Source organism: Phyllostomus hastatus, unplaced genomic scaffold (assembly GCF_019186645.2).
Source record: "Phyllostomus hastatus isolate PE091 unplaced genomic scaffold, TTU_PhHast_1.1 phas_scaffold_12, whole genome shotgun sequence".
In the NCBI taxonomy this organism is placed as follows: Eukaryota; Metazoa; Chordata; class Mammalia; order Chiroptera; family Phyllostomidae; genus Phyllostomus; species Phyllostomus hastatus.
The window spans coordinates 12,191,084-12,218,437 of NW_025334007.1; the positions used below are offsets into that span (position 1 = coordinate 12,191,084).

Sequence of the window (27,354 nt, forward strand, 5' to 3'; positions counted from 1 at the left end):
CCTCTTGGAATGTGAATGGATGAGGTCTGACACAAAATCTCCCTAAAACCTATTTCCGCCTTTGAATTTCCATTGCAGTTAGGGATGTGACTCCTGAGAAAGGACATTTTAAACTTGAGAATAAGCACTTAAAGCGATAGGCAGATAACCAAGTTCCAAACTAACTAAAGGTCAAAGGTAAGGATTATTTGAATCCGTGGAGAGTGAAATCTGTGGACTGTTGTACACTGTGCATTAGAGCCGCTGACACAGGTTGAATTCATTTCCTTTTCACATCACATACACATTCTGGAATACTTTATTTCATCCAACTGGTGACTTTTATTAGTTTTACTGTTACACATCAATATACAGTAAAACAAACTTGTAAATATTACAGAGACCCCAGCACCACCTCCCGGGTTTTATGGACAGAGACCAGATCAAGAGCTTGTACGCTGGTTACAACTGCAAGGAGCAGATGCAGATGCCATTGACAAGGTAAATTTATAGCCAAGAAAACCATTCCTATGCTATTATTACAAAGCTGCCTAACTCCTGTGTATTTGGTCTTTATTTCAGATTGTTAAACAGGGTTATACACTTTCTGATATTCGTAATAAGGTCACTAAGGAAGACCTCAGATACCTTGGACTATGGTAAGAACAAGCCTCAGAACACTTTGTACAATAGAAAGTTTTTTTCATGTGATTATGCTTTTAAACAAAGTTGTAGAAAACAAAGTGATACTGCCTTTTCCTCTTCATTGAAGTTAATTCTCTTTCCTATGGCTTAGTCAGAAAATGCCAAACTCTGTGATTTTTCCCAGGTTCAAGATGAGAGTAAAGCCAAAAGGCGGCACTAGCTATAAAGAAAGACCCCGTAGGAAAAGGCAGAAGCAGGACGGTGAAAGGGAAGCATCTCTCTGCCTTCCATGCTACAGCCAAACCCCTCTTTAAATTGCAGCCTGCATTCTAGTTCCCATGTCAACTTAAACGGGCTGCTCTACAAACATCCACCAGCACACCTGCATATACAGTGGAACCTCGGTTCTCAAACTTAATTCGTTCTGGAAGGCTGTTTGAAAGGCTGTTTGAGAAGCAAGTTTGTTTGAAAACAGTCTCCTTTCTCACCTGAGAGATGCATAACTGATCATACAAGTATCAGCATGAAAGGGCTGTTGGGTCAAGAACCGAGAACTGCAGTTTTGTTTGACAGCCAAGGTCTGACTATACCTCTAAGGCCATGTCCCACTCCTGCTGGGGCACGAGTGTCACCTCCATACATGAAAACAACATATTCCTATTTTAGCTAAGTTTTCAACACCAAGTGGCAAATCTAGACAAGCGTAGAATTACATACTATACTTTTTGCCATAGGGGCTCCTAAAGAAGTTTTTTGACTTGAAAGATGACTCTTGTTTGTTTCGTAGTGAGGAGCTCCTCTGCAAGCTCTGGACTGCAATCTCCCAGTACAGAAGACAGACTCGGGGGGCCGCGGCTACCCAGAATGAGGCTTAAGCAGTCAGCTAAGCCAAAGAACAGAGGGAGCAAGGAGCCGACATCTTTCTTGTTAAAGCTTCTCAGACAGAAACATGAAACACCATAAACAATTTAAAAACGTCAAGTTCTAAAGAGTTAATGAAATGTTTGTTTTCACCTGTTATTAATCAGCGTGTGTTTTGTACCTTTTATCAACATGTCTTATGCCTGTTTATCAACATGTTTTAAAGGTGAGTACAGCTGTATTTTGAGAACAGTGATTGTGAGCCCAAATTTTGACATCCAGAGTATTATGGAATTCTTAAAAAAGAAAAGTGTTTTAACGTACTGTTTTAGGTTATACATTAATAGTACTGGTTAGCTGCATTTGAAACTATTTTCTGCTTTGTTTTATTGAATGTATAAATGCAGATAACTAAGTTATTTGCCCTTTGAAATGATTGTGAAACAGTCTGTTTAAAAATGGAATTGTCCTTCTACCCACTGCCTGGTTATATAGTAAATGCTGTTATATTAAGGAGCAATGGTAATGAGTGTGAGCAGGCTTCCACACTGACACACACACTCATGGAGGCATGTGTGCGCACATTAAGGATCTGTTAGCTGTGGGGTTGGGCCAGAGACAAGCAAATGAGCAACTCCCCAGCCCACAATAAGGTGGCAAAACTGGACAGGCATACAAGGAATTGTTTTTCCTTTCAGTAACTAAAAAAGTACTTATTAAAATAGTGAACAACTAAATCAAGTAGAACTATTTTAAGGAAATAATATGAAGGAAGGCTGAGCAAAATCTGTATTAGCTATTTAGACCTATACAAATTGAACATAACTTTAATGCAAAACTGTATAAACTGCATGCAATTACTATTTTAAATCTACATATGTTCTGTGGGTTTTCCCTCCTTCACAAAGTTGAGAACAAAAGTTCCTTACAGTTGCTGTCAAACAGCCCACTAAAGGTACAGCCATCCATTACACGCACTCTCCCATTAACTGACAGACTTAAACTTAATCCACTGATTTGCACCGCGAACTTCAAAAGGTGGATCATTGGAGTAGATGTGATAGCCTAGTTCTTCCAAAGGTGGTTCAGGATCAGCTGTTGCAAATTGGGCGGCATCCTCAATTTCTTTCCTCACTTCAACGTCAATTTCCTAAAAAATCAGATAACAGTTTAGGTACCAACTAGTTCTAGTCAGATCCTGTCACTAGTTTAATCCTTCTAGTACTAGAAGTACTAATAAATAGCTGCTATTTTCAAAGATGTTATTTTTTTTAACTAAGTGACACAATGATATATACCCAAGAATATTTTGTAGTTCAGACATCAACATTTAAATATATATGTATATCCTGGCAAGGGAATATATGTATATCCTGGCAAGGGAACACTTATGAATCAGAAAAGAAATCAATGAATCAGAAAAGAAATCCAAAGTCTACTTCTAGGAAAAAAGAATTGTGCTCTTGGGGGATTTAAAGGCTTTGCCAATACGACTGATTAATGTCCTGTGATAATACTTTCCCATGCGGTAGTTCGCCCAGGAGTGGCAGCTTCTTGTGTGGAGAAAAGTCAATTTGCTCAGAAAGGAGACCACACTTTCAAACCAAAAATGACAGTACCTTTAATTCCTCAACACTGGCAAGGTTGCTGTTCACCATTCTATCCTTGAGAAGCATGATAGGGTCACTCTTGCTTCTTACTTCCTGAATTTCTTCTCGTGTACGGTAACTACACGGAGGCAAACATAGTTAGAAGTAGGTAAGAACAGTCCCAGTGTAGCAAAAAACTTCTGTGACATAGGAAACATTCTACATATCTAACACATAGTGGATAACATATATATGTAATAGGGATTTTCACAGTGCTTTCTATACTGGAACCAATTTATTGGGAAGCACTGCTTTCCCACCAAGACTCAAATAATTACTTCAAGCCAACTGGTGTCTGGCTTCAAAAGCAAATGTTGAAATGCTTTGCTTTTTCATGTGAATAGCACCATTCAAAGCCCAACCTACTTTAGACATCATGTCTGTATTTCCCATGAACATACCTGACTCCAGGATCACTCATGCTGTGTCCATGGTAACGGTAGGTCTGCAGCTCCATCAGTATGGGCCCCTAAAACAGAACCCAAGGGAGATTAGGTAAGAACACAGGTACAGCACACCAACAATCCATGGCCTCAAATACACACTCTTTCAGGATCAAACCTATTCTCATCAGATCTATAAATCAGGTGAACTGTCAGAATTTCTTATTGACTGATTCTTACCTGTTTTCATGTTTAATACTGATTGTGTGTTTCATCCTTCTCGTTTTAAACAGGAACCTGTCCCAGTTTGTTTGGAATCAAAAAGGCTTTTAGCATGTTACAGAGCCGACTGATGTTCAATAAAGAGTTGTTTTTGTTTCATTAGCACTGCATCTGTCATACAATCCTTTCAAAATAGCTTAGGTTGAAGGAAGAAAAACCCACTAGAAAGCAGGTATTGCAGCAGCAAAGGGATGGCTTTTATCTTCAGGTCACTAGGCTAGTCTTTCTCCCCCAGTCACAGGTGACATATACAAGCATTTTGATCTTTTAAATGCTAGAAAAAATATTGATACAAACTCGAACAAAATAAGATTAAAAGCAAACCTCTACATGTGCTGGAAAGTACAAAAGGGTAGGAGAACTAAAGATGGGCTAGGGAGGTGAACTTCCACCTCACACCCATTGCAGGCAGTGTTTCATGGGCTGGCAACCAATCCTGCTGCACACGGATCTGGCCAGTGTGTAACAGGAAGCTGGCAGGCACTGTGATACTTGAGCCCATGACTCCACTGGGAGTCTGCCCAGCCCAGCTACCACCAGGTAGGTCGCTCATGCTGCACTAGAGCTCCCTACAAGGCAACGACTTTGAACACAGAGGGGAGGAAGGTGGCTCTAGGATCCCTGGGCAGTTTGGTACAGCAATTAAAAAGGGACACTGAGTCCAAGTACTTGGGACCCAATCCTGATGGGCAAATACAGTACCCATGTACCCATAAGTGTGGTTCTGTGCCTCAGGTTTCTTATCTACAAAACAGGTAAAACAGTAATAATCTCACAGCTGTGCCAACTAAATAAGAATACATAAAAAGTGCTTAGTGTGTTACCTGACATAGGTCAATCCCTCAGTAACTGTCACCTCTTCTTTCTGTTATGTCACCCAGCAGGCATTTGGAAGCACTCAGCGTTGGGCTAAGGGGGTCGTGACAAGGGGGTTTCCAGACTCTCCCTAATTCCAAGACTAGGCTTCGGTCAGGCTGGGAAAGTCAATGCATGCTACAAACCACGGACCCTGTTTCCACATGGGTCTGGGAACCACATCTTTCAGGAACTGGGAGAGAGGTAGATGGTACCCACCACCTAGGGCCTGGACCCCTAGTCTCGCAGTCCTGATGTAGATTGCTGAGCCCACTGGCACCAACCTGCCATCTTTGTCACACTCTCCTTTACTCTTGTTTTCTCTTAAGTGCTCTGCATTTCCCTGGCTCCTTTACTCCCTTCCTTCCATTTTCATCACTGCTAACCAAATCTTATTTACGTTACTACACACACACACACACCACACACACACACGTGCACGCACCCGAGTCACCAAAAGGGGAACCTTGGGACTTTCTGGGCTGGAGAACACTGACCTAGGGAGAATGCCTTTCCAGTAACACTGATGGCAAATCCTCTTGTTGGGCCAAGCTCGCTGTGCCCCTCTCCACTGTGTAACTTAAAGTCAACATTCTTAAGGATTCAACAGTAAGACTAAGGTTATATACTTCATATTATATCAGCAAAGTTCTCTGGTGAGCCTTGCAGGGGTCCCCAATCTATTTACTCAAGGAGCTTACAATTATTAGGGGATTGGAGGCACATAATTAACCAAACCAAAAGGCAAACTAAATCAAGTGCCACAATGAAGACAGAAAGAAACAATGCAGACAGACACAATGCTGAGGAGGCACTGGAAGAAAAGCTCTACCCCAAATTGAGGCAACATGGAATGTTTCCCAGGAGGTAAGCTACCAAGATGACACTATTTATGAAGGGACCTAATTCACTTGACTGGATTGTTTCTATCTTACACACTTCAGTTGGTACCTACCCCTGCGTACCTACGATGGACATGGGGAGGCATTCTTAGGCATTCTTTTAACTTTTAGATAAACATTAGAAATCTTTAGTCCAGAGGCCTACGAAAAAGTCTTACCTTTCCAGATCTACAATGGGCCGCTGCAAACTTTGTTGCCTCCCGGACACACAGGACATCCATTCCATCTACCTGTTAATACGTGGGAAAGGGGCAGAGCATCAATCCAACTGCCTAAAACCATTTTAATTCTACACAAGCTGTTCCCACACTGAGAAAATAGAACTCTTCAATTTATCTGCAACTGTCTAATGCACACGCATAGGCACTGAGCAGCAAAGGTATGGCCCCAGCTCTATGACAGGTATCCTTACCCTCAGCCCAGGAATGAAGTCGCCTCTCTTGTAGTAATCAGTGCTGGCTGCTGCTCTCTCAACAGATGTCCCCATTCCATAGCGGTTATTTTCACAGATGAAAATACAAGGTAATTTCCACAAAGCTGCCATATTATAAGCTTCGAATATCTGACCCTGGAAGTGTATAAAAATTGAAGTGGTTTCATTTTGCTATTTTTCTGTAGACTTCATCATCCTAACAGCTGCTGCTGTACCTGGCAGAGAAAGCTTTCATAAAGGATAAAAAGCCTCATTTTCCACAACGAAGTTTTTGAGAAAAGGAGTGTCTACGTTTGGGGGGCGGGGGTTAGAGAAGCAGCAAACATCTTTTGCAGCTAAGGGAAGTGAAAAACCAAATACTGCCACCACTTGTTTCTGGGAGGCCAAGACAGTAGTATAGACTATACCGAGGAAAAAACAAACATGGAAAAATGTGTGGCTACCTTGTTTTATGCTTTTTGTAAATTTAAGAGACCCACCAAGTGAACCAGTGTCTAAGAATCAGCATCCGAGCAGGGCCTCACAGAATGTCATCCATAGACTGGCGACAACTTGGACCGTGACAGAAGCACAGAAAGGGCTTTGACAATGCCAAGGCCTCCAAGAGACTGAGTCTGATCATTACAGTACTGTTTTAAAGAATCAGTTTGTAGTGGGTTAAAATATAAAAAGGTCCTTCGCCACAGACTTGGTGAAGCACTGAGATAGAACAAAGGAGAGCTCCCTCACAGGAGTGCATCTTGGGAGGGCACTTAGAATAACACCCAAGAGGCAAAACTCTAATCTGGCCATAAAACCAAAATTTAGCTTGCCACGTGAATGGCTATTTCAACTAGTAATATATTCTTTGCAAACTGACCTATGAATATTCAACACTTTGGGAATAAAACTCGAATAGTTATTAAAAGTTAAGAGACACATACTGACCTGATTAGCAGCTCCATCACCATATAAGGTCAAACAGACCTCGTCTTTCCCATTATACTTGCAGGCCAGAGCAATCCCAGCTCCCAGGGGCACCTAGCATTACAGACAACCATGAAAGGAAGCACAGAAATTTAACTCTTGGCCAAAGACTGAGATAGAAATAACACTGTTGCTACAAACCCATCCTACCCCAAGCCTATCTCTGCTTACCCACCCCAAATATTATAAACTGACCAGTACACAGTAATTATTATACTTTCAATCGTTAAGCAATACCATTTCTGTACTCAAAGATTCAATGACTAATTCTAGAGAGCTGAAAAATGAAACCTAGGCCCCCCAAATTATGGAAATATCAATATATTACAAAGTAAAAGTAAACCAAACAATCTAGATATATATAATTTTATGCTGTTACTTCATTATCCACTAACTGATGAAAACAAGGAGGACCACGTAACCACCAAAGTTGGCTTTAGATTCTAACTAGGCCCTAAGATCTGATCACTTGCGTCTGTTGGTCTGGCACCAGCAGCAGCACTGTCTACAGCAGGAAGAGGCAGGGCAAACTGGATGTGACAAAGTAATTAATGTACTTAAATAAAAAAGGTAAAGGTCTAGCTCCACCACTAGAAGCTCTTGCATACTTACAAAACACAACAAATACCGAAAAAAAAATTAAGTCATTGTCCAAATCTATTCACTAAATGATCAAATGGTAGGGTAGGAAGCAATAGGTCTGTTAAGCACTGTAAGCCCCAAGACTACTAAAAAACATCAGAGGAAGCTTCTCTGGGGTATAAACTATTGTAAAGACACAGGCCAGCCTGGCTGGTGTAGCTCAGTGGATGGAGCATGGGCTGTGAACCAAAGGGTCACCAGCTCAGTTCCCAGTCCGAGTACATGCCTGGATTGTGTGCCAAGTCCCCAGTAAGGGGGGGGGGGGGTGAGAGGCAAACACACATTGATATTTCTCTCCCTCCCTTCCTCTCTCTCTAAAAAGAAAAGAAATCTTAAAAAAAAAAAACAAAAAAAACAGACACAGACCAGGACCAAATCTAGAAAAGCATGCAATCCTCATCCTCTGCTACCTGAGCTCCAACGATGCCATTGCCCCCATAGAAATTTCTGGCATACATATGCATTGATCCTCCTTTTCCTTTAGCACAACCTCCTCTTCGTCCTAGAAATGGCAGCATACACACAAATGCATCAAAGACAAAATATATAAAACAAAACCACACTCAAGCACTTACTTAGAGGCTTATCTATTAGAACTCAGAGGCCAATCCCATTTTATAAGCACCTGCCCCTCTACACAAACATGTATTCCTCCTTTTCTCCAGGCCTTTTATAATAAAGGACAGACCAGTTGCATGTCCTTGACCTTTCCAACCTTTCCAGCTCTCTAATCACTGAATTTCCTTCACATGTTAGGATAACAGTTCAAGAGTCAAGGGGGACAAAGACAGAGGGGATACTAAAAAAGTTCCTGGAATTTAGACTGCATATCATGAAATGATTCTACTCAATGACTGCTTTATTTCTGTTGGCATGATCTAGTGATAATAAACACGATTCTGATTTTACAAAGCAAACTTTTTAAACTTTCGCCTGAGGGGTCAGATGACCTCAAAAATGGTCAGTTCACTCAAAAGCACAACACGAGTACCAGAGTACCAAAAGGGAAAGGGTGTTTTTATTTTTAATTTTTAAACTCAAAAAGGCTTTGATATTAACTCATGAGAGTTAGCATATTACTAGGAAAGATTTGACTTAACTCGCTAATTTCCCCCTTTTGTAAATTAATAGCAAACCTGTAAGCTCTGCGAGAATTTCTCGCACAGAAAGCCCACGAGTATAGGTGAAGCCATGAGCCCGGTAGGCGGTGATCAGATGGTCTGTGGGATTTATGCCAGCTTCCAGGCCCACACAACAAGCTTCCTGCAGTAAAGGAAGAGCAGCCATGAGTCAATACAGCACACACTCCTAGATAAAAGGTTTCCTAGACTAACATGGAACATCTGGCCTAGTTGAACTCTTCATTAACAACCACAGAAAGTAGCTCTATCTTTCACCAGAAACACAGTGGAGGGTAATAAGGCCCAGGCCAGAAGCCATATACTAGGCAATGCACAGATGTGTTGTTTTCTTTAGTCTGTAAGTGGTTTTTAAAGGAATCCTGAATCAAATCAGTATTAAAATAGAGGGAGTCTCACATGAAAATCGAGACTTCTGTCTTGTTTTAAAGAAATGAACTACAGGAAGCATGAGCCCCGTACTTCCACATGGCATCAACTGGCTGGGACCAAGTTATGATGTCCCCTGCAAGGGGAACCTGCCCATTCTAGCTCATCACCATTCCTTGTCGCCACTTTCTACTTTGTATGGCTGGCCTTCTTCACTCATTTATTCTACCTTAGCTGGTCCCTGTAGGCATCTGAATTTGTAACCCTTGGGCTAACCACTTCCCTACACAAAAGAAACAAAAAACCCTTTTACCCGCAAAGTATATCCAATACAGGTGATCACAATACCATAAAGGCACAGGAAATTAGAGATGTGGTACATGAATAAGTTCTTTAGCATAAGCTTCATAACAGAGCTCTGCATTTTCATTTTTATTCTAAAACATCAGACTGGAATCCTTGAGATGCATAAGCCAGGGTAATAACCACTAAGCACAAGCCACACTTAAATTCCTAAATAACACTATTTATTACAAAACTACCACTCACCTGACCATCACACAAGTGACAGAAACCACGAATAATTTTCTGTTTGTACAGCTGATCGGCCTTTAACTCCATTCGGCGAACAGTCTGCATCATCTTGTAGTATTTGAGCCCATCCTCCCTGGTGAGCACCGTTGTGACAGGGGGGCCCTCCTCCAGCCGGTGAAGATCACACTTCTGAAAGGGAATGGTTGTCTTCCAGCTACTACAATGTAAACACTGGCAACCCATTCTAAGATCTAACTCCATCACAAATACTACTGAACTCAAAATCCACAGGGGTACAGCAGAAATGCTGCATATTGCTTCTAGGAAAGAAGAGTCAAGTTTATGATGTTACTTCTTCTATCATAAAGCTCACTGTGCAATGGGATGGGGTTTGGAGAAAGGAAATCTTTCTAGGACGACTTTCACTGAAAACCCCTAGAAGTCAAATCAATTACAGGTTGAAAGACACACTTTCAGAAAAGTATTAAAGAATCAGCTCATTCAAATGTTTTACCAAATAATATTCTAAACTTTGGAGTCTTTAATTTTTTCAGTTTGCCCCTCTACCCCAAACACAAGCAAGCTGTTAGTCAGAAGTGTAAATTCTAGTTTTTGCTAAACATCTTTGAACCTTTGATTGTAGAGCATTGAAAGAAAATGGTGAAAAAGCATGAATATCAAATGCTTTATTCCAAATGTAAAACTACTATATTTTGCTGTGTACAATGTGTACTTGTTTTGCCCAAGTATTTGAGGGGAAAAATAAGGATGTGCATTGTGAATGGGTAGTACTAATTCTGTATCTATATAAATGTTTTTAATTCTTTTATTTATGCTCATGCGTTAAAAGTATAACTCTAGAAAGCAATAACGATATCTGTATGCAAAATAATACCCTGGAATATGATAATTGGTTTTCTTTCTAAATATAAACAAATAAAAAATTTAATTAAAACTAAAGATTTTTTTTTCCTGAAAGTTTGGGCCAAAAACATGGGTGCACATTATATGCAGTAAAATATGGCATATGCCAAACTGGACCAGTGGAAAAGTTATTAACACAAAGTTAATAACTTAACTTACCTTAATTTCAAATGTAGCATCATTTGCAAAATTACGGGATGCCACCAGCACTCTGCTTGCCTATAAAGACCAAAATATACAAATGTATCAGTATTTTTATTGTCAGTTATTTTAAAAGTCATTATTATTCATCAATTATCAGGATATAGTCCTAGAACCTGAATCAGCCCCATTATGGTCACTGGATTATCTCGCTTCTATTCGCTGCACTGAGAGCTTGTCCCCCAAAAGGAACCCTTTGACTTCTGAAACTCGTTTGTGCCCCCATCTGAAGGAAACAGCAGAAAGAGAATGGGGGCAAGAACCAAACCAATCCACTTAGCTACTTTGTTTTCAAATAAATTACAATCAGAATATAATGAAGTGAATGGCCAAGCTGAAGAGACTAGATAATCTGGTGGACATTGTTTGTTTATGCTATTTTAGTCATAAACAGATATGCCGAGCAAGATTAAGTTTCACTTTCAGAATCATTCTTCAAATAAAACTATGATTCAATCTCTATTTTCAGGCAAACCAGTTTTCTATGAAATGGATCTATAAGAAAACATATTTCAAAGTACTCCAAGTATGAGATAAATACATTAGTGAGAAATGTGTAAGACAAAAGAAAAGGTACTTAGCACTCCCTGGCTTAAAAACAATGGACTTGAGGGATGTTTTAGAATTTGAACAGCCTACACCTTGGGTAGGGGCCTCCTGAGGCCCCAGGAGGGACAGACGCTCTCCACCACAGTGTTCCCTTCTTGATGTCTCAGTGCCCTTCACTGCTCGGCGGTAAAAAGCTGGGAGAGATGCTTCCTTTCATTCTTGTAATCGAACACACCTGCTTGCAGCAAAAGTAGTCTACATGATGGCTGAGGTCCAGGTTAGACCACAAGCACTGACCTCCACCAAAAGTACTTTTGATATGTTCATACAGTCATCAAACGAGCACTGGACTTGATCTCAGTGAGGAGAGTTAAGATTGACCTGATAAGTGTTACCTCCAAGTGTGCAGGCCTGCAAGCTGGAGACTATCATCTTATTTCCTCACACATAAGTGCACCATTATCTAATAGAGCCAACCAGTAAAGACAATGATGTTGTTAAGAGGAAAAATCTGAAATCCTAGAAATAAATGCTCTGTTAACTTAGAAGTAAAGCCCATTAATATACCTAAGAATAAGTGAAGAATATTGAGAAGTGTGGGAAGAAATGGAGCTGAGAGGGGTGAAGTGACAAATAAAAGGTTATGTTTTGCAATCACAAAACAGACGTATTAACAGTATTTTTGAGAATTAAAAAAATATTTTGGATTTCCAGTAAAGATAGGGGAGTAGGGAAATGCTATGCTCACCTCCACCTATGACCCCATCAAAACTGCAACTGGATTACAGAACCACCATCATGGAGAACCTCCTGAAGACTAGGGGATCAGAAGTCCTACTACAACTACAGAATTCAAGAAGCAGCCATGTTGAGACTGGTAGGAGGGGCAGAGCCACAGAACAGGCAGGTCTCACACCCACATGGCAGATAAAACTCAGCTGCAGAGATCCCCCTGTGGAGCAAGGCGTCCCAGCCCAACAATCGGGGTCCCCAGCCCAGGGCTCCAGTGCTGGGAAGAGAAGTCCCCATAACATCTGACTGGGACTGGAGGGGCAAGGCAGGGACAGCTCTCTCCAGGGACAGAAGTACTGACAGGTATCACTGTTCTTTTGTAGAGCCTTCTCCCCACACAGCCAGCCCAGTGGAGGGGGCGTCAAATCTGAGCCCTCCATTAGTCTGGCTAACAAAGTTCACCGAGCCCTGGTGACTCCCTGAGACCCCTCCCTACCCAACTTGCATACCTGGCCAGAACCTCTTCCGGTGGCTCCTCCACAAAGCAGTCTGCCTAAGCTCACACCTAAGACTTTCCTAGGTCTGAACCCCAAACAAGCAGTGGCTGGCCTCAGCGTGCCCTGTACCTCCTGCTAAGCTACCCCTAGCCCACCATAAAGTGAAGACCAGCCTCGACTTGAATTGTAACTCCCGCCGCAAACTCTGCATAAGCAGTAGCCAGTCTTGGGTTGGAACATAACCTCAATTAAGTGGCCATAAACCTGGCACAAGTGGCAGCTGGCTTCAGTAAACATTGTGGTATCCAGCAAAGGATCCTAAACCCAACACTAGTGGCAGGCAGCCCCGGTTCACTGAGGACCCTCTCCCAAGGGCCTCCAAGCCCAGCACAAGAAGCAATCAACAGCACATTACTCTGTAGCTCCTACCAGACAGCCCCAAGCTGGGCAAAAGCCGTGGCTGAACTAGAGCAACACCAGAACTCCTCCTCAGAGGCTCCAGGACCCTCTGGTGGCTGGCTTCAAACCACACCACAGCACCACCCAACCAGCTTCGCAAACAACACACCCAAAGGGTGGACTCAGCTGGCATCAGAGCCCCATTAAAATGACCCCTGATCCGTTGTGTGAGGCCCCACACAGCAGCTCGTTCAATGTAGTCATGTCCACTCAACAGCCAGTCGGCCTGAGGGTCAATCCCACCAACTGATGTGCCAACAGCAATCAAGGCTCACCTACAATAGGAGGGCACACAACCCACACAAGGGACACCCCTAGAAGCACCCAGCTCAGGTGACCGAGGCGGCTCATAACCCCACTAGATTGCTACCTTACCAAGCCAAGGAAACACAGATCTACCTAATACATAGAAACAAACACAGGGAGGCAGCCAAAATGAGGAGACAAAGAAACGTGGCCCAAATGAAAGAACGGGACAAAACTCCCAAAAAAGAGCTAAACAAAGCGGAGACAAGCAATCCACCAGGTGCAGGGTTCTAAACACTGGTTAGAAAGATTCTACATGAACTTAGGGGAAGAGTAGATGAACTCAGTGAGAACTTAGAGAAAGAAGAAATGTAAAAATGGAGATAGAAAACATTAAGAAAAGTCAGAAATGAATAAATTAGAGGGAGTCAACAGCAGGTCAGATGAAGCAGAGGGTTGAATCAGCGATCTGGAAGACAAGGTAGCAGAAAATACCCAATTAGGACAGCAAAAAGAATTAAAAAAAATGAGGATAGTTTACAAGGCCTCTGGAACAACATCGAGCATACCAACATTCACAGCATAGGGATACCAGAAGAGGACACAGAACACAGGGGATTGGGAACCTATTCAAAGAAAACTTCCCTAACTGAAAACTTCCCTAACCTGGTAAAGGAAATGGACATGCAAGTCCAGGAAGGGCAGAGAGTCCCAAACAAGATGAACCCAAAGAGATCCATCCACACCAAGACACATCCTAATTAAAATGTCAAAGGTTAAAGACCAAAAAAAAGTATCTTAAAAGCAACAAGACAAAAGCAGTTAACCTACAGGAGCTCCCTGTCAGCTAATTTTTCAACAGAAAATTTTCTCGCCATAAAGAAATGGCACAAAATATTCAGCAATGAAAAAGCAAGGACCTACAAGTAAGATTGCTCTACCCAGTAAATAGCCTGTGTTAACACAACTGAAATCTAATGATGAATGAGCACACTAGACCCAAGAGCCCAAAGTACACTGAGCACTCTGGGAATATCTCATCAATTACTATAGTTTATAGAAACATTGATTAGCTGATTTCTTCTGTTGCGGGAAGGGCGAGCTATTAAACAGGGTTTCAGGCATAGACACACATAATCTAGAGTTGATACATAATTGTTTAAAACTATTTTTCTCTGCGCCTTAGTATAATTAATGCCATGTGCAGGCAACAGGAAAAATATGCAAAACAGCCAAAAGAGGGGTGGCTCAAAGGAAGGAACATTAACTCTTTTACTGTCTCTAATCCTCATAAAAAAGAAAAAGAAAAAATATTACACATGGGGAATCCATTTCCATTCCACTACAATACTCTTCTCTCAATAAGAATTTTTGATCGAATGAAGTTATAGCCCGCTCTTGTTTTGTGCAGTTAACAGAGCACTGCAACTCAAAGCTCATTTCTATTTGACATGATTTCTGAAGAGGCCACAGTTTTACTAAAGCAAAGATGAAGTGCAATTTGCATTCCATTCCAACACATTGCTGGGAGATGGGAAAAACACAACTAGGAGTATTTTGGACAGTTGAGGGAATTAGGCTGATTTTACATCATGACTTCACTGTTCACAGAGAAAGACACAGAGGCAAACAATTTGAAAACTCACACACAAATTTTCCTTTTCCTGCAGATAATTACAAAAAATCCTATCAAAGCTTTTCCTTTTGAATATAACCCTTGAAATTTAACACAATACAGAACTAAGACCCCAAATAATGTTCGAAGCATGTTTGTATGACTTGCATTCAACTGAAAACTTGTTGTGGAAATTAAGTGAGATAAAACATGTGAAATACCTAGCTTCGTGCCTGGCACATATTAAGAGCTCAATAAATGTTGGTTACATCATGTGTAAGTAAATGCAGAAAAACATAATGGTGAAATGCGCTTCTCCTTCAGGAAGATCCAGCTACAGTTTAAACACTTAACAACTGATCAAACTGTGTTTTGTAATTATTTCAGTCAATGGCATTCCTAGAGGAGTACACTTGCCACCTTTTGATCATCTCTGCCCCTACTAAGCAGAGTTGCCACGAAGTTCTGGGGGAGTTTCTAGAGCCAGAATTACGAGTCAAAGCTTGCCTGCAGTTACAGCAAGAAATATTACTTTCCCGTGCTTAGAGGTCAAACTGCTAGAAGCTTAGGCATCAGGCACATCTGAAAGCTGGAGACAGAAATAGCACTAACTTCTGACCCCACCCTCTCAAGCAGCACCGGGGATTTCTTTAGCTACTTTTACTGTCTATGTGTGCGTGTGCGTGTGTGTGCGCGCGCGCGCGCGTGTGCACGGGGCGGGGCCTGCGACAGAGGAGACAGAGTGTTCTCCGCGTTCTGCTACACAGTTCTGGAACTCACTGCCAAGAAAGTGAGAGAGGAAAGGGGAAGAAGTTTGTTCCTGGGGAGCCTGACCTTGTCTGAACCCTCCACAGAACCCAGCGAGTGTTCAACAAATGTATATACCAAAGTGGGCACTCAAATTATAACAACACTTAATACGAATAGCCCCTACTATGTACCAGGTACTATTTGGAAAGGTTTACACAATTGTTCACTCGTTTAAGCCTCGCGACAACCGCACAGGGTATTTATCTCCATTTTACAAATGAGGAAACTTGAGCAAGGGGATGTTTAAAAAGAAAGCGAGCTTGCTCAAGGCCGCAAGGTTAGTAAATGGCGAGGTTGGTGTTTGAAAGAACCACTCAGTCTCCCGATTCCATGCTCTTAACATACTACATGGCTTCTGGGTCAAGAAGAATGTAGTTAGGAAAATTTTAAATGAATGGGCCAGGGGGATGGTCATCTGGAGACTCGAGAAAGTCCAAAGGCCCCTTTTCTGCTTGCAGTAAAATCACGGGCACTTACGGAGCACACCCAGCCCGGCGCCTGGAGCCACCGCTGACGTCGCAGAGCCCCCATCCCTACCCCGTTGGCGCAGGTGGCCCCAGTCACCGCTCCTCCAGGGGCGAGTTGCGGAGCTCACCGCCAGGAAGCAAAACAAAGACTCGAGGCTCCAGAAGCACCCGCCGCGCCCAGCCAGAGGCACAGTAGTGCCCTGAGGCCCGGCCCGCTCTCCGTGTCCTCCGGCCTCCAGCTCCGCCTCGGCCCCGCCTCGGCCCCGCTCGCTCCCCGCACCCGGCCGCTCAGGCCACCTCACCGGCTTCTGGGCAGCGCCCGACAACACGCGGGAGACGGCGGCGAGCATCTTCCTCATGGACCGGGGGCAGTGGCGGTGACCGCGACGACTCCCAAAGACACACGTCGCACGACCCAGGTGTCTTCCAGTCTCCTTCAGGCGCCCGGAATGGACGCCACGCCTTAACCGCCACGCGCAGTGACGGAGCAGAAAGACGTCATACTCCGCGCCGGGCCGCGGACCAACCAGGACGGTTTCCAGAGTATGCCCCTCCCACTTGGGAGATCCGCGGCTGCCCATTGGGTGTCATGACCAGAGTGGGGCGGGTAAGGGGGGCTCCTGGGTCGCCAGGTGGCGGGCGGAGGCGGAACCGCGGAACCGAGGGCTCCTGGTTGGGAAAGTGGGGCTCCATCTCCCGGACCCCTCGTGAAAAGGGCCTCCTTGGATTAAGCCCCACAGATTAGCCGTGTAGGATTGGAAATCGTGCAGGCCAATTCTACCGTGCGTCCAGTCCTGCCGGTGCTGCCTTCACTCTGTACACGGGATGATAAAGATTAACAGTGTAGTTGAGCCAAAAGACAGAACATTTGGTTTCTGTAAATGGTTCTGCCGCTAACTTGTCTTTAAGAGATACTGTAACGATTGCAGAGTGCTGCCCTGTCTACTTCAGCTAGGACCCAAAAATCAGTTTCCCAAGTAAATGTTGAGAGGTCAATGGGAAAAGCCTTTTGGCTCTAGTTGTTGATTCACTTGCTCAACGTGAATTAAACAGCATGACGCGGCTGATAATAACAGCATAAACAAACACTAAAGCAGCTCTAGGGTATCTTCAGAGGAGTTCGCAGGTCAAAGTGCTAATTGTGTGCTCTTGGTATTGCACCTGGGATGGTGGGTTCAAGTTTAGGCTCCACGTTTTAAGGGGGTGTGACGACAAAACAGCTTTTTTGAGTTGCTGTCTAGGCATTTTACTGTATGACAACCTTGCTCACACCTAGAATCTGGACATTTGGATAAGGACACTGACAGACCTAGGTAGGCCTAGGAGGAATGGAAAATCACCAGGTGGGAAACTACACCATGGGAAACAAGCCTGGGAAAATGCCTGCCAGGACAAACAGATGCCCGGCTAAGATTGGGGTCTGGGGTCGGCCTGTCCCGCATAACAGGATGAAGCTTTAACCCAAGGCTGACAAGATGTATCAAGAACAATGGTCAGCAGAAATGGCACCCTGCAACCAGCTCTAGCCAATCAGACTCTGACACCCCAACCAGTTACCCTTTGCAGGTTGTTGTGCTTAAAAACCCTGCCCTAAGAACAACTGAGCAAGTCTTAACCTCCTTGGTTGGCTCCCCAACCTCCCTAGGTTGGCTCCACTTTCCCTCTTATTCCTGGCTAATAAACCCTGCTCCTGCGAATAAACCTTGCTCCTTGGCTCACTGTGTCCATCTGGTTTTTTGAGTGACTCTGACCTAACAGACATGAGTTTAGGATTCCCACCACAAGTTTCTGCTCTGGTCTTTCCAGGGGCACCTTTGAAAATAACCACTTAGAGTTGAGCCTGGGAAACGTTAATGACCTTTGCCCCAATCCCCTTGTAAGTAATAGGTGCTTACTACCCTGCTCTCTCCTGCTCACACGTGACCTGGGATGGAGGAGTAGTAGTGGGCATTTTCTGGGATCTGTAAGTAATAAATATTGTGACTTTACTTCCTTTATGTGAGTGTATTGTGCCTTTCATCAAAATTACCCAGGGTTTTTCATTCCCCTAAAGTGGGAGCTCAGATGCTGAGGGAGCTACCTGCTGCCCTGGTGTGGATGGCTTGTGTCCCCTCATTCAGCAGGTCTTAATTGGCATATTTTTATTCTCATACGCCAGCCATGTACCCACCCCCCCGCCACACACACACACACACAACACAGGGGATCATGACAAAAATGGCTGGTCAGAATAGTCAGGGGCTGAAATCGTGACTTGTGAAGAATAATTAAAGGAATTAGAAAAAAGCATACTAACTTATAGTAGGCTAGGTTACATTTTAACAATTGACTTCCACATTTCGGTCACTTCGAAGTGCCTCAAACCACCTTGCTCCTACTACAGGTCCTCACAACTTGCCTGGAGCTCTGCTGCATATGTCACCTTCACTCTGGAACCCAGACTGATGAGCAGCTTCAATCTGGAACTTAGCTTGTTTCATGGTAGAGAGAAAATAGATCATTTAAACTGCCTCTCAAAGCTTCCACCCATAGTGTTAAATGTCAATTATAGCTCAAGAAAGACAGACAAAGGATTGTTTCACTTCTTAAAGGAAAATAAGCTTTGACTGTCTATGTAATACTGCTTTTTTTTTTTTTAAGGACGGCTTCAACTCTTGGGTGGAGCTGGAGACCAGAGACTCATCTTCCCTCTAGCTCACCTGCCTGGCCAATTTATGACCAGCTTCTCTGAGTGAAGCTGGAGGATTTAGATTAGAGATCCTAAACAATGCCTTTCCTTTGCAAATCACCCTAAAAGCACTCAATCAAGCTGTATATTAGGACAAACCAAGCTGAATATTAGGGCAAACAATGGCCCTTACCTTGCCTTGGATGTTCTTGGTGGAAGCCATCCGCCAGTGGATGACCGGATAGAACATAGGTCATAAAAGTCAATGAATATTTGAGTATTTCTAATGTGCTGGGCTCCATGCTGGCAGAAGGATTATGGCTAAGGCCTATTTTGACTTTGGAACCATACAAATGTTTTACATAACCATAAAACAAAACATAATAAAAATGGAGACAAAATGAGGCAAATGAATTTAACCATATACCAAGTTCTTGACCTAACCCCACAGAGAATGACCCAGGGTTATTGAATAGCACTGCCAAAAAAAAAAAAAAGCCTTACATTGCTTTCAGTTATCAGTGTCATTGTTATTTGAGACTGTGGGTAAAGCGAATGTGTAATTGTTAATGACATTAGGAACTAACATTTTCAGCATAAAAGAGACACAAATATAAAATCAAAGGAAGTAAACCCCCAGTAGTCCTGATTTTGAATCAGAAATAGCAGTATAAAATCATGACTACTTTCCCCTTAAAAAATATACACCTGAGTTCTTGTCACTGGAAAGACCTAGAAGCAAAGAGCTACCTGATTGTAATTATTCCAAAATCTGGTAAAGGGAAAGAGTCGAGCATTTGTCTTGCCTCTCCCATATAAACTGAATTTCAAGGTAAATAAATAATTGATGAGAGAAAAAACTTTACAGAACACCTTCTGCTAATAAATTAAAAACAGACCAAGAAATTTAATACCCCCACCTTTGCAACTGCCAAGGAGATCATGGATGTAGCTGTTGAAGAACCTGACAATGTTGGATCAAACTGAGAAAACCCTGATCAACCAGCGACCCCACCCTCCTGCCCCAAATTACCACCTTCAGAATGTCTTTGCCTCCAATCACAGGGGAACTCCATCAAGTCTCTGGGCTTCCTGCAGCTTAAGGACTGCAATCTATAAAGTGAAAAATGGGGAATACCTTACAGGAGAGATGACCTAGCATATTGAATAAACAATGGCAAGATTTTTTTTAAAGGAAAACACAGGAACTCTCCTATGTTGAGAGAACTAAGAGACCTGTGGATCCTGGCTGTGAAACTGTACCTGTTTTTTTTTTCTTAAAGACATTTATCAGATAATTTGGGCAATTTAAACACTGACTGGATGTTTGGTGATATTAAAGAATTGTTCCTGTGTGCAAATGGCATTAAAGTAATTTTAAAGGGCCCTTATCTTTTTCAGATACACACTGAAGTTTTATGGTTGATATGATATGATGTGTGGGAGCAGCTTTAACATAACCTGGTCCCGACGGTGGCCATGCTGGGGCAGTTTGTGGGATGCTACAGAGGTAATAGGGCAGGTCACCAGCTGGCAACTGTTCAAGTTGGTGGTTCCCACATAGGGGTTCACGGTACTCTTCTATGTACTCTTGTGGATGTTTGAAAATTTCTCATTACAGAAAGAGCAGTATAAATGCCAGATGTCATTGATTACATATGAAACAATTATCTTTAAGAAAATCCATATTCTACCTTTTCATATTTGCTACACCACACTGAACCCAAAGAAGGACTTGGTTATGTCGGCCCATTACAAACACCCACGAATATTCATTCATTCACTCATTCATTCATTTCACAATATAAACCAGGCACTGGAGTTATAGGTGTCAGGGACATGATAGCTGTCATGGAGCTTGTGATCTGAGGGATAGATATTAAATGGAGAAGTTATACATGTGATCATACATCTAATGAATACATTTCCATTGTAAAGAGTGTTGTGGAGAGCTGAGGGTGGTCAGGAAAGGCCGAAGAAAAGCCTTCCAGACACGATCTGACCACTGAGCTGCACTGACCAATGGTGCGGGTGGCAGGAGGAGGGCATGCCCAGTGCAGTCCCGGGTCGAAGGTGCTTTTGATAAATGGAAACAAGGTTGACGCTAGATCATCGTTGTCCTTTTAGACCTCACTGAGGACTTAGACCTTTGTCCTAGGAACAATGAGATGTCAAAAAAAGGGTTTTAACATTAGCATTGCATTTTGTAAGTATGGGAGATAAGATGCACCCACTGATGTCAGGACCCCAAGGAAAGTTCATTGAAAGATGTGCCATCGTGTTTTCGTGGAAACATGGGTCTCCTGAATCCACAGTGAGGTGTAAGAATAATGGTGAGTGTGAGCATCTCTTTCTATTAGCCAATGTGGGAAAATGGATTCTAAAATCTTCCTTCTTGAAATATGGGTGTGCTCAAGCCGAGAGAATGTGAGCATGAAATGCATGAAATGCTGGGGCCACCGGATCCGTGTTCCAGGCTTAGTGCTGCCTTTGACCTATTCTGCGTGTCCCAATAAGAGCAAAAACAAACTTTGTCTTCCAACTGTGGGTTGCATTACCCTGGGCTGGCTTTCATCAGACCACTGATTGCAACACAGAGCTCATCCTTCTACATCTGGCCTTGTTCTCCCACCATGCAGACCATGGCTCGTTAGTCTAGCCTAAAGTTGCTTTCAATCATTTTCTCTGGCTGATCACCAAACAGAAGCAGCCTTTGGAAACCTAGGAATAAGCTTTGGGAGAAGCAGTATAGCACCTGGACTATGGAACCAGTCCGCCAAGTCTCAAATCCTGGCTCAACTACTGTGTGACCTTGGGCAAGTTGCCTAACCTCTCTGTGCATAGGTTTCCTCATCTTTAAAAGGAACATGTAGCAATATTCATCTCATAGGGCTGTTATTAAGCTTATGTGGGTTACTATTTGCCAAGTACTTAGAACAGTTGCCTGACCCATAGGAGCACTATACCAGAATTGGGTAAATATGCAAACCTTTTGATCTCCTGGTGCCTTGCTGTCTTCATGAGCAAAACAACTTTTAGAAACTTCTATCTTCCAGGTGTGTTTTGAGAAGGAATCAGCTGGGTACTCAGCTGATTGAAGGGGCGACTACTAGCTTTACAGTCAAAATTCACTACTGTTGGGGGCACCGACCTCTACAAACTAAAAACACTAAGCAAAGTAAAGCAACTGTGTTGCTGTAATACTTAGACAAAGGATGGGAATTAACCAGGTCGAAGAAAAGCGGACTGTCCTGATGGCAGATGCCAGATGGTGGCGGGAGTGGCTGCTCAGTGGCCTTTGTACTACAGCTTGCAGCTTCTTTGTGTGTCAAGTTCTATGCTCACAAAAATCCATGAGGCCATGCCAGGTGTCCAACTGCATGGAGGTGGCCGTGTCGCTCTATCTGCTGGAGAAAAGAAAGGAGGAAAGTGGAGACCAGCTGCAGAAACTCCTGTGGGGCAGTGGTGAGCAGCCCAACCTCCCTGCCTGTAGCAGCAGCCATGCCACAAAAAGTGTCTCATCCAAAATCCATAGGAAAATGCCAGACAAGAAGAAGCCAGTGGCCTCAAAGGCCATGGACCTCGGCCTGGGTGGCCTTGACCCTGACCGTCCCTCCAAACCACCAAAGGAAACCAAAGCCCCTGTCCCTCCTGGCCCCCTCAGAAACGGAGGTGCCAAGAGCAAGTTTCTTAAATCCTCTTAAATGAGCACACCAGTGCTCATTTGCGGACAGATACAATTGCCAAGCTGCTGTGCACTGAAGCAATCCTCGACATTTCCAAAGCCATCCTGCTGGCCTCCAGGGAAGGCGGTGACAGGCCTCTGTCCACCAGCCTGCTCACTTGCCCCCATGTGCCTTCCCACTCGGACTGCCACATTTAGTTCTGTGCACAGTGATGGCAGCAGGAGATACGGGCATTTTTGGCACTGAGGGCAGAGTCAAGGAGTTTGCTGGTTAGAATGGACACCTTCCTGCAGTCTGCACAGAGTCCACTGCTGTCACCTGACCCCAGTGGGCAGGTAGGTGACCCTAAGTCCCTGTCTCTAAAACAGTGGACCTGCCATTGAGCTGCAAAAGGAAATGTAGGGGAGGCAGCAACACTGTGTGGTCGATCACATCCAAGAAAATGAAGCTTCGACAGGTGGCGAAGCAGGGTGCCCTGGACACTAACCTTGGCCAGGGAAAAGCCAGCGAGGCCCCTGGAAGGGAGGGTGAAGCCAGGGGGCAGCCTCTCCCCTGCAGGACTGTCAGGCAGGGTAATGAACGCATGGCCCCAGAAGCGAGGGGTAGCGTGTCATCAGGCCACAAAAAGGCAGGAGATGAAGAGTGTGGACAAGAAGGAGAGCTCTGAGGATGAGACCAGCTCACTGGACAGTGACAAGGACTGGACACCACCATGAAGGACTTGTTACTATTTATTCATTCAAAGGCTCAAGAAGCAGTGTAGGGACCCCAGAGCTGTGTGCTGGAAGAAGGTCAGGTTCAGCAGCACTGAGATGCAGGCCCTGGGTCAGCAGGGCGGCTTCCAGAGAGGCTGGAAGGAGAGAAGCCTACCCTTGTTGAAAAGCTGCCTGTCAAACTCGAAAAGGGACAGCAGGGAGGACACTCTGAGGAAACCTTCCAGCATCTTCTGAAGCCAGACAGAGCAAAGCCGGACAGCATTGGGCCCTGGGACACACCCCTGGCCCTCCCGTCACAGCAGACAGCCTGCAAAGGGTGTGTGTGCTCCAGCGAGGCAGAGGCCAGCCACCTTCACAGCTCAGCCAGCAGGCCCGGCTCTCGGTCTGATGATGGCAGTTCTGTGGACAGTGACAACAGCACTCAGCTTGAGGCCAAGGAATCTGTGAGCAGTTCAGAAATTCAAGGAGGGGCTGGTGTGCAGCCCCAGGCTTGGCCCTTCAGCCCAACATGCGCAGGTGGACGCAGAGGGGCACCCCTCAGTGGCACAAGGACAAGGGGCAGACCTGCCTTCCCCCTGCTCAGAGGCCAGAGGCCCCACTGGCACCACCCAGGAGCTCCAGTAGGATTGTGTCTGCCAGAGGGGCACCCACAGGCAGGAGAAATCTTTATCTTCACAAAGACCAGAGACCGTGAGCAGCCGGGCCTGCCACCGGGGACAGGGCTTTGAGTCAGCTGTCCAAATGTGCGGAAGCGAGCACAGGGGCAGGAAGCCCCAGTGGGACCTTGCCCGTGACCTCTTGGAGCCAGAGCACACTGACTCGGAGCCCGGGAGCAGACAGGGAGGGAAGGGCCCTAGGCCGGCTTCACCCCTCTGTGGGGTGACTTTGTTGACCCGAGTTGGCTACACAGCAAGTAGACGCTGAGCTCAGAAGGCAGGGACTTGCATGGAACAGGGGCCTGGGGAGCGAGAGGGAGAAGGGGCCACAGGGCCAGGCCCAGGACGCAGCGCCCTTGCCATGGACCCCAAGAAGAGCCTGGCACTCACAGGCTTCTCCCCGCTGCTCTCCACGCAGTTATTCCACGTTGGGAGTAGTGTCTCCGGGGGAGCCAAGCCAGCCGGCCTCTCCAGCCCCGGCCTGAGCCTGCCTCTGCAGTGCGCGTCCTTCTCGGCCTTCAGAGAGGCCCCGCCAGCCACAGTCCCATGTTTGGAAGCGCACACTTGCCCATGAAGTAGGAGGAAGGCAACGCCAGTGCTCAGCTTCCCCAGCAGCAGAAACTTGGATTCACACGAGGACATTTTGGACCTGAGGTATAGACGGAGGGTGGATAGAGAGGACGAGGACCAGGAGGCCTGGAGCAGTGACGCCAGCAAGCTGAGCCACACCTCTGTGGAAGATGATGGCTTGTGATCAAGGGCAAAGTCCTCAGGCTGTGAACACGAGTCCGGGCGCCAGCACGTCTGTGGGTAGCGTGTGTGTGTGGGTGAACCTGCGCATGTGTAGAGGGGGGCAGGAGCCACTGTGGCCCCCCCGTACATATGTACACTAATGGGAAGTGATGCCCCTATTTAACATGTGTGTCCTAGTAAACAGGAGTTTTATAGCTTTTTTGTAAGTTATTTAAAGTGCTGTAAAAACTATTTTTAGAAAACATAGCTGTTTAATTTTGTAGGGTGTCTCCGACTGCAGTTTCTGTGGCCTCCATAGCGCTCCCTTAGTTCTGCCCTGTATGACCTGGCATGGGTCACTCAGACACTGATACTTTGGGGTGATTGCTGTGGAAACACCAGGCTGTGCCTGAGGAGGCAGCAGTGACACCCCGAGCTCCTGAGGTCTCTGTCCACAGGCTCCTGGACGTCACTTGCTATAAGGGACCCCAGGGTGAGAGGCTGCAGCATGTCTCCTGAACGCTGTGGTCACAGTTTTCTACCAGAAAAATGTGAAAACGCAAATGCCAGTGAGCACATACGCCACTCCCCGGTGTGTGTGGACATCCCCGGTGGCAGTTCGTGCCAGTCACCCCAGTGTCCCCTAGGCCTGTATTGTCTCGTGTCCAGTCCTGTTCAATGATGATATGGTTCTAACAGCGCAACAAACCTCTCTGTATGCGGGGGGAAATCCACAGGCCTTGTCAACTGCCTCCATGGCTGACCGACAAACCCTGCCAGTCTTCAGAGACCAGGCAGCTTCTGCGGAACTCAACTTGGAACTGATCAAACACAAGGCAGAGCCTGTCACGAGCTTTACCAAATAATAACCAAGATAGGTTTTTCTGTGAAGTATTTTCTCATCGTTTTAAAACCAGCATCTTCTTTGTTATTATAAAAGACCCATGTTCCATGTAGAAATCCTGGAAACTAAAGATAGATCAAAAATTTTAAGTGAAAATATTCTACAGGCATACAGCCCACGTAAACCCGATAAGAAGCCAGTATGTCATCTCCCATGGATACACAGGGTCCGGCAGGAGACAGGCCTGCCTGGGTGTGGTTGGTGGGGCAATAATATGGGTGTAATAATTTATGGTTTTAATTTGAACATTTCACTTAAAATGTCATATGGTGTGCTTGAGTGTGATATTCTTATGTTACAGAATTACATGCTTATAATTTTGTAATAAAAAGGAGTGTTATTTGTGCCAGACCCTGTTCTTTGGCTTTCCAGGGGTGTCCAACCTTGGCGTCTCTGGGTCACGATGGCAAGAGGAGAGTTGCCTTGGGCCACACATTAAATACATTGCGACACGTAATGACAAAAAAAAATCTCATCATGTTTTAAGTACATTTACGATTTTGTGTTGGGCTGCGTTCATAGCCCCCTGGACCACATGTGGCCTGGGCTGCAGGTTGGACACCCCTGCATGTGAATCCTGGTCATTTCTGGGGAGGGAGAGGCTGTAAACCTTTGAACCTTCCGATGAGCGGGGGGTGGAGGGACATGTGGGGGCAGAAGGGAAAGAATACCAGCCCTGCGTATCTGCTCACACCTAGAAAACTAAGCAAAGATTGGGGTCATGTCACACCAGTATTTTCTCGGTCTCACTTGCTGCATCTCCTAGCGTTTTGCCTCCATTTGCAGCAAGGTCTCGGCCTGCACTTCCCACCTCTGCCTTCCTGAAAACTGTGCATCTCCAACATAGCCCGCAGGCCTCATGTGCAGGGCTGGTATTCTTTCCCCCTGCCACCCCCACACCCCCATTGTGACTCAGATTCTGGGCGGAGCTGACTCGCATTTTCCAGGACCTCCCAGGGGATGCTGTAGCAGTTTGTTTGAGGACCAGATCAATGTCTGCCTTCAATCCTTGGGTAATATTTATCAGTCTCACTGTATGAGACCATGAGACTTGGATCAGTTTCCAAGGTGGCCGGATTTTAAGGAATTTTGCGGTTTTCTAAGGCAACAGAGCATAGAGCAGGACTGCCTCATGGAAAGTGTCCCCGTGAATGGGGGGAGGGAATGGAGTCACCTGTGATTACTCTCCCCCGAGCAGAGCAGCGTTGCTCACCTGGCCACACTCCTGCAAAATGAGCTGGCGAGCCTTTACTAAATGGTCCAGTAGCTGGGTAGAGCCATTTCTTCCTCTTGGCAGCCTCAGGACCTCTGCTGTCAAGGCATAGAGTCTTTGAGCAGCCTAAGTCTGCATCTTTTCAGAAAAAAGCACTAGAATCTGGCCAGAGCATTTTTACATTTGTCATTCCTCTTGGACTCATTCCTGGCAATCGTTTTGAAAGGAAAACTCCTCCTGAGCTTATTTCTGCAGGGTGTTCAGAGGACAGTGCAATATAAGCTTCGTATCTGGCATTGTTGGTTGTCTGGGTTTTGTGTGTGTGTTAAAGCCGGTATCTTTATTGACATAGTATTTTAAAAAATCCTCCTGGGCTTTCTCAAAACTGAGTAAATCAGAGAAAGAAAAAGGAAGTGCAGGGAAGAAAGGAAGATCACTAGGAAAACAGGAAGAGAGGGAGACAAGAGGGGGACCTCAGTTGCAAGGACTGGCTGGAAGGGGAGAAAGTGATTTCTCTGGAGAGAAGAATATTGGAAGTGGGAGAAGTGAGAGGAATTGGAAAAAGCATAAAAGGGGAACCAAGATTTTCTTTCCCCCAAGAGGATGGTATTTGCCCGATGGGCAGCACTTCTCAGACTTA

General features: G+C 44.9%; 2 protein-coding genes, 1 non-coding gene and 1 pseudogene across 3 annotated transcripts in view; 3 read left to right on the plus strand and 1 right to left on the minus strand.

The window, feature by feature from the left end:
• MAP3K15 (mitogen-activated protein kinase kinase kinase 15) overlaps positions 1-1,499 on the plus strand; it is a 92,228-nt gene extending 90,729 nt beyond the window's left edge. Inside the window, exons 28-30 of the mRNA XM_045855863.1 lie at positions 380-480; positions 562-638; positions 1,412-1,499. Of these exons, the coding sequence (XP_045711819.1) occupies positions 380-480; positions 562-638; positions 1,412-1,499 (266 nt within the window). The remainder of the gene's footprint in view (positions 1-379; positions 481-561; positions 639-1,411) is intronic.
• On the minus strand, positions 302-16,606 carry PDHA1 (pyruvate dehydrogenase E1 subunit alpha 1). The gene is made up of 11 exons (XM_045855945.1): positions 16,442-16,606; positions 10,723-10,782; positions 9,655-9,828; positions 8,734-8,860; positions 8,008-8,099; positions 6,917-7,009; positions 5,969-6,124; positions 5,715-5,786; positions 3,536-3,603; positions 3,105-3,213; positions 302-2,635 (listed from the first exon to the last, which is right to left on the minus strand). The coding sequence occupies exons 1-11, from the start codon at positions 16,496-16,498 to the stop codon at positions 2,471-2,473; spliced, it is 1,173 nt and encodes a 390-aa protein (XP_045711901.1). The 5' UTR covers positions 16,499-16,606; the 3' UTR covers positions 302-2,470.
• A 5,416-nt stretch (positions 16,607-22,022) lies between these two features.
• On the plus strand, positions 22,023-24,645 carry LOC123829955 (annotated as a pseudogene).
• Positions 24,646-26,929: 2,284 nt separating this feature from the next.
• LOC123830162 lies at positions 26,930-27,068 on the plus strand. Its single transcript, XR_006787719.1, has one exon. It is a non-coding gene; the product is annotated as a small nucleolar RNA SNORA8 (small nucleolar RNA).
• Positions 27,069-27,354: the final 286 nt, after the last annotated feature.